General features: G+C 43.4%; 1 protein-coding gene across 1 annotated transcript in view; it reads left to right on the top strand.

Annotated features, from left to right (window-relative positions):
* The window catches only part of SH3RF3 (SH3 domain containing ring finger 3), a 259,661-nt gene that overhangs the window by 197,198 nt on the left and 48,917 nt on the right, over positions 1–13,546 (top strand). Inside the window, exon 5 of the mRNA XM_075425598.1 lies at positions 12,800–12,900. Within this exon, the coding sequence (XP_075281713.1) occupies positions 12,800–12,900 (101 nt within the window). The remainder of the gene's footprint in view (positions 1–12,799; positions 12,901–13,546) is intronic.

Raw genomic sequence — 13,546 nt, 5'->3', positions numbered from 1 at the left:
CTTGGCATCAGTCTTTCCCATCTTTGTGTTAATCAGCGGGCAGGCATGCGGAGCCGGAGGATAAGACTAAACTTTATTCACAATTATGGAACACGTTTTAAAAAAAAGCAATCCTACAATGTGTTTGAAGGGTGAAGTAATGCAGCTTGTGTTGCATCACTTTCTGTCGTAGAAAGGAATGATTTTAAGTGATCCTGTTACCCTGAATTTATTTGCTACCCTGCAGGGTAGCAATGTCGGTATGAAATTCAGCGGACATAAATAAAATTTTTGGAGTAATTGTCTCCCTACAGATCACTGGAGGATAAGCTAATGTGCCATACTCCGACAAGGGTTGTACCCTGTGAGTAGCTGCTGTTCAGAAGCACCCAAGGAGGTTTTAAACTATCAGATGTGCTGAGGGTGCAGGACACTCTCCTTCCTCCTCTTGAGGGAGTGGGCAGAGGCACAGCCTCTTGGACATCACCACAGGTCCCCAAAGGAGCTTCTGAGCAGCCGCTTGTGGGGACCTGGCACAGGAGAAACAGGAGCCAAACTCACCAGGGATGCACTGAAACCCCTTGCAAATGCCCACTGTTTCTGTGGATTCCCTTATCCACAGTGGTAATTTGCACTTTGAAGGTGTCGAAGAGAATGAAGAATAATTATCGTCCCAAACCTCTTCTGCCTTGGCCTTCCTGCTCATTCATCTACACACCTGGTAGATTAGCAGCCCCAGGTTCCCTCTACAGACCAGCTCCTCGTCGTCATAGAATCACAGAATCATTAAGGTTGGAAAAGACCTCTAAGATCACGAAGTCAAACTGTCAACCCATCACCGCCATGCCTACTAAACCATGCCCTAAAGTGCCATATCTACACGTTTTTTGAACACCTTCAGGAGTGGTGACTCCACCACTTCCCTGGGCAGCCTGTTCCAATGCTTCACAACTCTTTCAGTAAAGAAATTTTTCCTAATATCCAATCTAAAACTAGTGCCGAGATAACCTAAGCATAGCAGGGTCTTCCCACCCATTATTTCTCTGCTGAAAAAGGCTGCCCTTGCCCTTTTCCTCTCCCTAGCCATGCCTTCCTGCCCGTCATACCCGTGTCCCCATACAGGGACAAACGTGGATCACTTCCCACCCCTGCAGTGGCCCGAAGCAGGAAGCGATCCACGTTACAGCCACTGGTGTGCATGTAGATGGCTGGGAGAGGGCAGAGCAGGAAGGGGGACAAGAAGCAAGCTGCAAGGACTGCCTTGGGCAGGAATGCCTGTTTATGCCCATTTGCAGTGCTGGTGGGTCTCCCCTGTGGGGCCAGTGTGATGCCCCAGACCGTGGGGTCACTGTTGACACCTGTGCCGAACTGCTAGCCATGCCATGAGCACCCAAGCCCCTGCAGAGCAGGTGTGCAAGGACACTGGGGAAGGGAGGGTGCCTGCATGCATGCCGACGTGTACCACATGGCCAGCTGAAACAGCGTGCCAAGGGGTTGTTGCAGCCGCAGAGCAGCATGCCCTGCTCCTGCCTCAGCTGCTCACCTCCCTCCACTGCCCATCCCCATGTAGGAGCCAGAGAGGCAGCTCAGTCCAGCTGTAATTTAGCTCATTTTCTTCCACATGCGTTTTCCAGGCAGGGTGTCTGTGCCGTAAGGTTTTCACCCTCCTTTCAGCCCTCAGCAGGAGGATGAAGGTGAGGATGCGGCCCCTGCACAAAGCAGCGTGTGTGCCAAGATGTACTGGGACATCTGTGAAGCAGCACAAGCACTAGACATGAGTGAGGGTCCCAAGCTTGTCAAGTAAATGACACCCAGGTTTTTGGCACTCAGAGTGACATATTTGGACTTTACAGAGATGTGACAGACTGTGGCTTTTCTGTTCTTGTGTTAGTCAAGGGAAAAAACATGCACACCCTTTGCTAGAGCCATGTGAAGACTCATTTTAAGCTAGTAAACCACAAAAATTAGACCGTGAAGCAGAAAGTGCCTTGACTGTTCTCCCCCATTTTAACAGAACGACTGGCAAGCAAAACCTCACTCATTTCACAGACCGTTGTGACATTTGGGCACAAGTGGTAGGGGACAAGAAGGGTCCCATGTTTCCTGTAACAAGTTGTGGTTATCAAAATCCAGCCCACAGGAAGATTGGTTGGGTCCTTTGCAGCAGGTGGGAAGACGTGTAATCGGTGTCGTGGTCAGAAGCACAGCTAGGGCTGGGGTATAATGAAGCCACTCCTTTCTGCCCGTGGTGGGAACAGGTTTGCGGAGTGGTTCTTCTGCCTCAGGGCATAGAGCTGGTTTGCAGATAAGGCAGCTGAGCACATACCTGGATCACTGCTGGCCAAAACTGTCTTGGCCAAAATCCAGGGAGGGGAAAAGTCACCCCAAGTGCAGCATTTACATGTATGAATACATATTTCTGCTTTTGAGAGCCTTACTATTTGCTTTCTAGTTTGAGGGATTAAACATTTTCCTTTGCAAACTTTGCTAGGAATGTGGATCTGTTGGAAAATAGAGTGAGGCTGAAGTTCTCGCTATATTCTCGTAATTGTAGGAGCAGCCTTCAGAAAATGCCTCCCGTTGTCAGGCCAGCAATAAAATCACAAGAGCTACCAACATGAATTCACCTTCTTTTAGCTTTCTTAGTTAGGTCTACAAAGAGTCCAGAGCGCGCCTCTTACCAAATGCACATTAAAATTGTGCAGCTATATTTATATAACTAATAATCCCGTAGTAACAGGGGCTACATTTTAATTAAAAATGTCGGAAGTTCAGTTCCTTCTCTGCCATCTGCTGAGACCTGACATAGTTCTGAAACACTTAATGATGCTGCAGCCTTCGACAGAAAATCCATTCAGCATTTTTCTTTTATTCACGTGGCTGAACGCCAGCCAAAGTAGCATAAACAATGGGCCCCTGAGCTCTTACATCAGGTTGTTCAGGGAAGTGAGAATCTTGTGTTTGGATCGTTTTGTTCTGAACTGTGTTTGGCATTTTTAAGGTAAATGTCCTGCACGTCTTGTTCGGTGTTTGACATCTTGACAAGCTGCAAACTGACTCTACTGCTACTTCGGAAGTGCTCCGTGGCATTTCTGAAAGCATGGGCAGGTTGGTTGGAAGGCTGTGCATGTAACTGCCAAACTCACCAGTGAGCTCTGCTACAAGATGTCTCACTTTTTCTCTTCTCGCTTGAAGAGGAACCTCTCTGCCCTGCAAGTCGTCACAGCCCTTCAGTGGTTCTCTCTGTAACCATCTCAGGCCCCTGCTAGTTTGCAGCAGCAAATTCAGCCAAAGCATATTTCTTATAGAGGAAAACACAAATTCATAGTTTCAGTGCTGACTATCTAGCAAATTTATACCTTTCTTTTCAACATTTTGTCTTTGTATCACGTCCCTAAAATTTCCAGGCACTTTATCATTGTTTCTTTAACATATCTCCTTATAAAAAGAAATAAAGGAATTTTGTTCAGTTTAGTAGGTATGAACTTCTCTGGTACATATCAGGACTGGTATTTAGCTTGCAGGGGGGTTCTACATTTTGAAAAAGTTTGACAGAGTTTTCCTGTAGCTGTCCTTTGAACAAGCAGAATTCAATTACAGGCGTTATTGAATGGCATCCAGTCCCCTACCTTGGGCAACTGGCTGGTGCCCAGAAAAACAGTCTTCTTAAAACAAGCAGCCATCTTGCTTGTAGACCTGAGGTGCTTACATCTGGGGCACCTGCTTTCTCTCTGCTGACATGAGAAGAAACAGGGACTTCAAGGGCTTCTTACTGTAGGAACTTGAAATTTAGGTGCAAATTTTAGATGTTTCAATAAATGTGGTATATATACCACCCCTTAGAAGTGGTTTCATGCATGGTACTATATTCCTGCGGCTTTTGTCAATTTTTGTGAATTGAAACCAGACTTTCATGCCGAGCTGACATGGTTTTTGTTTTTATGAGTTGTTGGACTATTATAAGCCTCCTGCTTCTCCAGGAAGACACAGAGTTATGCATATTGAGCACTGACATGCAGACCAGAGTATGAAATTACCTGTTTTGAAAGTACTTCTGCATATTCTTAGTTTAATAATTGAAGACTACAGGCCTTCGATAACATGTTCATTGTTCTTTAAGCAGAACCAACTCAGCTGTTTCCCAAAAGCCAAGATGCATTTTGAAAGGAGTGATGGTCTAAAAAATATCTTCATTGACTGCAAACCTAGGAATGCTCAAAGGTAAAAGAATCAACTTCAAGACACCTCAGCTGAATAAAATAGTGACTGGAAGAGTACAATAGCCAGGATGAAAAGCATTTATTTTCAAAGAGGCAATGCTGGGATCCTCATTTCACTTGCAGCCAAATTTACTTCTTGTATGCTTTTTGTTGCATGCTGAGTATCACTCATTAAACACACGATCTCCATCTAAAAGGTAATAGTGTCTGTCCATCATGTAGAATGTCCTATCATGCTGACAAAATGGATTTTTACTGAAGATGTAAGTAGTGCTGCAGGCCTGTGATGGAGTCAAAGCTGAATTAGGTTACGGGTGCAGAGGAGCAGTTCGTAACTGAGACTCCCTGGAGAGCAGGGAAGGTCCCCCTGGACAGTAATCGTGCCTAGACCTCAGATGGCTCATCTTGCTTCCATTTTCACCCCTTATGAATTATTCTTCCCTGCTATTTGGGAAGGTCATAAGTCAGTACTGCTCCAAATCCCCTGGCTTTTGACAGAAAGTGCATCTCATGAATAATAAAATGTGGCTTTGTCCACACCAGGATAACAGCTGAGTGAGGAAGAAAGGGTCCTCCCCACAGAAGGAACCTCTATGTATGTTTTGAACAACGTGTCTCCATGCACATGTCCATTTGCATCTGTGAGTGCTAGCACAGGCTCCTAACCAGAGGCCACGTGTTCAGGAAAAGCGGAGAACAATGTCTTGCACGCTCCCAGTCCCAAACAGTGACAGTATTTGAAATGAAAAATCTTCCTTGAAGTGTCTCTCTATATAAATCATTTGGAAGTGTGACTCCTTATCAGTTATTTAGAAGTGCTGAATTTTAGCTGAGAAAATGTAATAGCAGAACCCTGGTTGAGCTTTGGCTGATAACCTAAACGTGTTGACCATGAGGAGCATACAGATTGCACATAAAATCCGGAGGCTAAAAATGAACCTTGAATTTTCAAGTGCACCACAGGCTCTGAGAAAAGACAAGAAATTCAGGTATTTTTCAGCTGTGGTCTGGAGTCCGAATTGTATCCAGCCTGCTCTGCTGCTGGCTGTGAATGACAGCTGACTGGACATCCATTAATGAGAGTGAGACAGCTGAAAGTGAGGGCAGCTATCTCAAGCGGCTGCACCGGTCAAAATGGCAAAAGAGAAGTAATATTAGTCCGACCTGTGTTTCGGTCATTTAGATCAAAATATGTCATGAAAACAGCATAAGAGACTTTGCTGAAGTCTAATCTAAACTACTCCATGGTCTTTGTACATTCCCAGTTCTACTCTAAATTATTTAGAACTGGTTCCAAACATTGCCTGTTCGTTGCATCTCTATTTTAATAACTTTATACAGAACTCTTGTTGGGGGTTTGTAGGTAGGAAGGAAATAAGTTCTTTTTAAGCGGAGAGTTTTGGGCAGTCGTGTAAGCTGCATTTTTTTTGGCTACGGATAGGTCTTTGAATATACTCTGTGCGCACAGGGATATATTACATTATTTGTCAAAACTATTGCAAATGAGACACGCGAGCTGACTCCATCTATTGACTGATTACATAAGCTACCAAGAATCCAGGTCAAAGCAAAATTGCCTTTCAGAAGCTACCAGTTTAGAGACAGTGTCTTCTCTTTATCCTGTAATTTGCCTCATCACAAATACGTTTGGAAAGATTTTTCAAGAACCACAAAACCTCCTTTTATACAGGATCGAGGAAGAGAAGGTTGTGCTTTAGAAGGCTGTTTATTCAACTGTGCATGAAATCCCATTGGCTGTAAAACAAAAACAAAATATTTTTTTCCAGATGCTCCACAGGGTAGTAACCCAAAATCATCTTGCCACTAAAATCATTTTTGCACAGGGCTAATCCTGAGGCTTTACACTACCTGCCAGTCAACTACTGATTTGGAAGCCTCATGAGCAAGCAAAACACTCTCTTGATATTTACACTGTACCACAAAATCTTGTCCATCCAGCATACGCTATGTGTACATGCATGACATTTTAGCAGAAATTACTACAGTGTTTATTTTCTCCTTTTGTTTGTTTGGGGTTTTTTTGTCTATTTGTTTAACACTACTGTCTCCCTGGAGGGGGACTTCCTACAGGAGGCATTGTGCAGGATCCCAGTGAGTTTGCTGTGCAGTTATCAAAAGGATAATTATCAACATGGGATTAAATTAACATCTTTTGGAGGGCAAGCTTTCACTTTAAGCTTTTCTGTCTCCCTGCATTTGATTTTTCATGTTCTTTGATCCCAGAATTGCAAGAAACTATTTACGGTAAAACCATTCAAAACCTCATGGTGAACAGCTAGACACTGGTGCTCAGTGCTGAAAACATTAGTCTGAGAGAAAAACAAGGCTGAATGAAATATAATTCTCATGATGCTCATCCACACAATGCTTAATTAGTCCTCATTGGGGGGAACTTAGAAGCTGCAAACCAGAATAATCAGTGCTTTTATGGATGGTTATGCCAGATGAATGTTTGGAAGAAGATGACAAAAAATATTCGGGTTTCTTTTCTTTCAACTTGCAGCCATCCTTAGATTGCAGGATAGTGGGAATGGAAGCTCAGGAAATACATTTACGTGACTTCTCCAGCTCTCTGCATAGCTTCATGACCTATTCACAGAAGACGTGGTCTAGAGTTTTTGGCCTGCTGTGAGCCAACAAATAATCAGGGCCCGCATGGTGCTAGAACAGGCATAATATTCTGCTCACCTTCATCCACAGCCACAGACACTTACAGGTTGTAAGAACCCCTCAGTAAATGCTAAATCATATAAATTTAGCTTCAGGTTTTGCAGGAAGGAACTGGGTATTTATGCAGCTATTTATGCAGCTGCAGCTGTTATCATGCACATTTGTTTGTTTTTTACACACATACCATTACGCAAGAAAATGTCTTACTCTAGAATTGGTAAGTCCGTTTCAGCTCCCACTTTGGTAATTAGCATTTGATGAGGCTACTTGATCTTGCATGTAACACTTTTCATCAATACTTGGTGGCACTACCATGCATTAAGTGCTAATACATTATTTCTAGGAACATTAAGGCCTGGAGTGATTGCCACAGTCATTGCTTTATGGAGTCAGCGAATTAGAGAAACGAGTCACAAGAATCTTAAAGACCATTAGCCTATTTTTTGCGATATTTCCGGAGGATGGTATGTCAACCTATGCGAGTTGAATGTTTGAGTGTTTTTCTCTTATTTTAAAGTAATATTAAAGAGAAATTTAAAGTAAGCTGTAAATATGCATTCAAGACATTAAAAGAAATTTTCCTATGAATTAATGAATGTGATAAGTGCCCTGTGGTGAGACAGTGCTGGATTTGCTTTGAAGTCAATGTAGAGATTTCTGGTTGGTGATTTTCTAGATGATAAGAATATTCGTCTGATAGCAGCAGCAATTATTCTTCTGTGAAGGCTGCTGCAACCTGCAATATCATTGTACTCTGTTCCTAGTTTTATCACTGCCTTCATGACTTCTGTTCCCCTCCAAGACTGGGTCCTGTGCTTTTGCAAGGCACTTCACTAATCCCTGCAGGCACCACGTCTTTTCAAATTGAACCACAAACGTGGCCTTAAAATACTCATGAAAATCTAAGAGAAAAAGGCTTATGCTTTCATAGAGGTGTGGATGGGAAAAGAGAAAGGGAATGAATTTGAGATGAAGTTTCAGCCCAGATGAGTTGTTATTACCTTTGATTTCCTGGTCTCTGTGGGCTTGTCAGTAATGTTTTGCCAGGCTGGTTGCTTTTAAATATATATCAGAGCTGACACAAGAGGCAGCAACATCTCAGCGGTGTATTATTTACCCAGGAGTATATGGTGTAAACTGTAATAGAAATATATCATTACATATACATTAAAGTGCAATTTGTTTTGATGCTCCTGTAGTTTTCTTGCAAATAACACTTATCAGTTGGAGGAGGAATGAGATCCATCTGAGCTTAGACATATTGCAGTGACTTCTGAGGAAGTCAGACTGTTTGTTCTCACCAGGAAACGCTGATCCTCGGGCTGGGCAGTCGTCTGCAAAATTCATTTTTGTCAGCTAGCTTTGGCTCTCTTCAGTTTGCATGAGACCCAGACAGTGCCTGGTGCTGTGACTTACTTAAGCATCTAAAAATGGTGTTGGAAATGCTGTGTGGGGACCGAAAGCAGAGACCTTGTGCTCTGCTCTGCTGCTGTTTTGCTGCAGAGGACCCCAGTGCTACCAGGGCTAGATCAAGTTTAGTCAAGCCCCAGTATGCCTTTGTGCAGAGCCTTTCTTAATTCTTGGCCCTCGCGTAGTCACCTTGTAAGAGCCAACATGGAGACTGGGAGAAAGAAGCAAACAACTTTTAAGGAGGCCTCAAGCCATGAGTTATGAGTTTCTATAAGACATTAACATAAGTGTTGCAAGGAGCTGGAGTAGAATGTGTTTCAGTGGTCATAAGGAGGCTGTTGTGTTCACAGACAAAAAGCAAAAAATCCATTTATCTTACTATCCAGCCCACGAGTACGTAATCACCTGCTACACCACAGTGGCTGGTGGTAGAAACAGGTGGCACAGCATGAGCTGGGAGTGCGATGTCTGCCATGCAGCATCGTTGTGTCCGTGTGTATAGTCCAGGAGTTCTACTTAGGATTTACCCCTCTGCAGTACAAGTGATGTTGCTGTGCTACTAATGGGCACAAAGAAGCAGGAATTAGCTCAGGGGTACCCAGAGGTGGTCTTCAGCGTGCCTTCGTGCAGCTGCTTTTCCCCGCTGGCTGCCAACTGGGGCTGTACTGACCCTTGGAAGAGAAGAGCTGTTGCTGTTGAGCTGAAAACAGCAGCAGTGGTAAGTGGTACTCAGAGGATGCCAAATTGAAGTGGGAGCATGAAGAAGTCAGATTTGGCTGCTTAGTGGCCTAAGTAAATGGGATGAGAGTTGGCAGTGTCTAGTTCAGAAAACTGCACGCCACCATTAGAGTAAACAACCTCCTAATCAGGAGGTGTGCTACAGTGTGATTACCCAGCAGGTCACGTCTGGGAACTCAGTGGCCAAATGTTTAAAGGCATTATCGACTCATAAGGATACAGAGGAGCACCAAATGGCAATTTCAGAAGTGACTCTTATTACTTGAATTGCAATAAAATCCATGGGAATCAGACAGTGAAATACTTCTTAGTGTCTCCCTGAGAAAACTCTGCAAGGTACCTGTTTTTATCAATAGGTGCCCACATGCCTCTTATAAACCTGGCTGTCAGAGACGTCCCCTCCTGGATAAGGCTTAGCAATGGTGAGTAGCAGAGGTGGAAGAAGGATTAAGATGCAGATGGTGCAGTGTAATGCCTCTGTGGCTGCATTTGTGTGCCTGGTGCCACAGAAAGGTGGATCGCATGGGGACGTGCCATCAGAAAGGAAGTATGCAGCACTCAGACCTCCCAAAAGGTACCAAAGCAGAGAACAAGAAAATCAGAGCATGGTCTCGGATTCCCATTCCCCTTAGCAGATGAAGAGCAAAGAAGGACATGTTTAGTACCTTGTTCCTTAGATCACAGTAGCAAAAGTACAACCTGGCTCCAGGGCTAAATAAAGAAGGAAAACAAGCTACGCCCTGCTACCAGCTGTGATGGAGAAATGCCTGCTGTCTTCTCCAGCAGGATTATTAGGTTACCAGTAGCTGGGGACACCCACAAAAGACTGTAGGAATGGAAAGTGGAAAGGTAAACTTCCAACAAAGATAATGAAAAGTATGAAGAAATGGAAGATTTTTCTTTCACAAAATTCAGTCTCTTCAAAATATTATTGTAAATACTGTCTTATAATATGAGCTAATTAGTGATACATAAGAGAGATAACAGGACCTTGAAAGAGGAGGCTTAGAAAGCCTTTACCAACAGTGTCAGGGGCTGTAGTTTAAATGCAAACCTAGTGGACATTCAGATGCATAGTAGCAATCAGGCAGCCACCGAGAGAATTCATCAAGGAGCACAGAGGCGGATGAAGCTGCAGAGCAGAATACTGGTGTGAAAGTAAATGCCAAGATGTGAACAGAGGAGCTGAATTCAAGACAGTGGAAGGCCAGCGGGCCCTGTGAAGTAAAATCTGATGATGAAAAGTGGGGTCATAGGCAGACTGGCAAGTACACCAGCATGTCAAATCCTGCAGGGCAGAGCAGCTAAAGAAAAATGAGGACAATCAGGAAGCAGGCACCGATTTAGAGGTTGGATGCATATAACACTAGGCTGTGCAAAGTGTCAGAAGTGAACGGTTTGTAGGGTCCAGGCTGGCATCAGGTGCAGCAATATTACAGTAACAGGCCATAGGCAAGAAACTGAATGTCAAGTGGATAGAGAATCTACAGGACTATGGAGATTTCTCTGGGATTATTCAAAGGAGGAAAGCAACATTGTCATCTAGCAACACTGAATGACAATTACATGGTGTCTTAATCCCTAGGACTTTATCTTAGCACAAACATAACAGTGCATAGAAATGCAGAAGACGCAGAAGCCACCACTGTCAGTGTGAACAGGCAAATAGATGATGCTTGGATAACTACACTGCTCTCCAGGCTTGAGCTTATCTCACCGCAGAGTCGGGCTGGCTTAGCGCGGGGTGCCTGCAGTGGGCACTCCCGGCGGGATAGCAGCACCTCTGCAAACTCTGCCTTTGCTGAGGGGTGCGGAGAGAGGACCGTAGGAGCTAAGGAAGGGGTAGCGCATGTCTTACACTGCTGTCATCTGCTCTGCCTTTATGGTTGCGCCCTGGGGCTGTTCGCTCAGCTCTGGTTTTTCATGAGGTAAAATCAAAGTGTTTTGTTCTACCAGAAAAGGGTGGGGATCTATCTGTTTTTGGTTTTCTTAGAAGTAGTTTCGCTAGCTTAGAGCAGGCGCACACTAGTGGCACACCAGGAGGAAGTTTGAACCAGCCGATTTCTCACTCACTTCTTGGGTGAGGTAGTTGTCAGGTCTCTGCCCAGCATCTTCTGCAATCCCCAACCCCATTAACCAGCTCAAAATAACAGATGAGGGATCGTTCTCCAACTATCCCTATATTTTTGAGTGGGTTGGTTTTTGGTGTTTTTTTTTCCTGTAAGTTACTGTTATCTCCCTGACGTGACAGGCAGGATTAATAAAGCCTTAGTGCCAGAACTGGAAAGAATGCTTACTTTTACACATAGGGCTAAGAGCTGCCTGGAACCTTCCTTGTCTGAGCAAGCAGCCAGAAAGTGAGGGGAAATAATGAGAAAAAGGAGATGTACTTGTCATTACAACTCCATGATTGAGTGTAGATGTTGGTGAGAGAGGAGACAGCTTGCTGCTTGGTGCCAGAAGCTATGGAATCACAGAGCAGTGTCTTCATATTTTGCTGCATGATTTCTCAATGATGGTGTAATATACAGCAGAGCAATGTAGATTAGCAATGCAATATCAAGACATGACATTGTAGTAGTAATGTGGGCTTCTTTGGAATGAGGTGACCTTGAAATCCATAAATTTAAGTAGCAGTTTGTGTTTTGGTTGAATTCTGTGTCATTTGTAAGTGCAAAAAAATGTCCCTATGTTTCTGTTCCCAAAATAAATCAATATTTACTATTTGTTAGACAGCATTTGGAAACAGCAAAGCTGCACTGGAGGTCTGTGAACTGCCCAGAATCTTTATTGTTTGTAACAGGCTCTGTCTGAACCTGCAATTTCTGCATAAACTTTGGATCCTACTTTGTGGAGCCATTCTGCATACGGAAGTGCATGCAGCATTTGGTCAGACTTACTAAAAAAGTCTTTTGCTCAGGTAAACCATTACAAGTCCCATCAGCCCAGCTCTGCCCTGTCTTTGCGGCAAAGATCTGTTGCTACAAGCCTTCGTGTTACTTCAGGAGGTTTCCAGTCAGGATTCATTTTTTACATAGACGAATGGGGACTTTGGTGAGACAACTCAAAAGACTACACCCTACATACTTTTGCTGAGCATTATGCTTTGAAAAATGAATGACTGCATTCAGAATTGCCTTTCAACATTAATAGCTGGAAAAGATCTGCCCTGTTTCCTATGTGAGAGTGGGGATTTATTTACTGTGGTAAAAGCAGAGTGGACTCCCTACTTTCTCCGTTCAGAGGTACTCCTGTTTTGGGTTGTGTTGTCATCTTTTTCTTAAGGAGAAGAATATTCCTGATGATAAAAATAGTATACAGAGAGGAGACTGCATTTTGGAAATCGAATAGTATCTTCTTCTCCGTAGATCCATAACCATTATCCAAAAGAGTAAAAATTTTAAAACAAGCCTTTGAGGGGAAAAGGTTACCTTTGCCAGAGAAGGTACTATTGCAGAGATGTACATGTTGAGCTGATTTTACAAAGCAGTCAAGTAAGATCTGCATGCAAGGTACAACTAATTTTATTTGACAGGTACATGGAAATGCTGTTAATAACCTAATATCCCTTGCGTCAGAAATGTATTTTTGGAATGTGTAAGACTAAAAGATCTCTTTTTTTAATGCAGTATCGTGAAGTTAGAATGTCTGGGAATTGATAAAAGATGTAGTTTTTTTAATCTGTGCCTTCACCCTGTAGCATTTTAGGAAACTGTGTGCTTCATCTTAATCCTCGTATGTTCTTCTTCGTGTATTTTCAGGATTCCTCTTCGATTGGAACAGCCACGGTGGCTGGTCCCAGGACGAGTGCAATAATTGGAGATCAGGGAACACCACCGAAGGTCCAGCTCCCCCTCAATATGTAAGCAGTTCATCTCAGTCACTGCATACTCTTTGTTTCCACTTGTGTGCACGTGTGTGCATGTGTTTAAATTCTGAAAGGAATCTCAGCTCAGGAGCATTCTGAGAAGAGAGAGACTGCAATTTCATACATGACCCAGCCTCTACTGAAACTGAAAATCGAGTAGAGAAAGGCAAGACTTCCCCCTTTCTCTGTGAGCCCTTTTAGACTCCTGGTATATTTATTACAGCTGTATGAATCACTGTGAAGCAAACGGAATGCCTCTCAGCTGGAGAAAATCTTCTTCCTTCATTTAAAGTTCTTCAAAAGGTGTAGTCTCATGCAATCAAACACATGATGCATTCATCATTAACCAGAAAAAATAACCCAATTGCATTTTTTCAGTGCCATAAACAAAGGCAATGAATGAACTTCTTATCATGGGTATATGGGCTTATTGATTAGTGTGTGGAATAACAGAAGGTTGACTAGATACAGAACAAAAAGAGTAGACTTCATTATAATAAATGTCTTCTAGCCTGGTACCTGTCTAGTTAATCTACTGAACCCTTTCCTCTTTTCACATACACCTTGTGAAAGCAGTGGAACTATGCAGACACACGCATACATATGCACACCAGTATTTTAGGGTTTTATGATATGGCTG

This window comes from Opisthocomus hoazin, chromosome 1 (assembly GCF_030867145.1).
Source record: "Opisthocomus hoazin isolate bOpiHoa1 chromosome 1, bOpiHoa1.hap1, whole genome shotgun sequence".
In the NCBI taxonomy this organism is placed as follows: domain Eukaryota; kingdom Metazoa; phylum Chordata; class Aves; order Opisthocomiformes; family Opisthocomidae; genus Opisthocomus; species Opisthocomus hoazin.
Note: the sequence above shows the minus strand (reverse complement) of the source record. Positions and strands in the feature narration are given on the sequence as shown.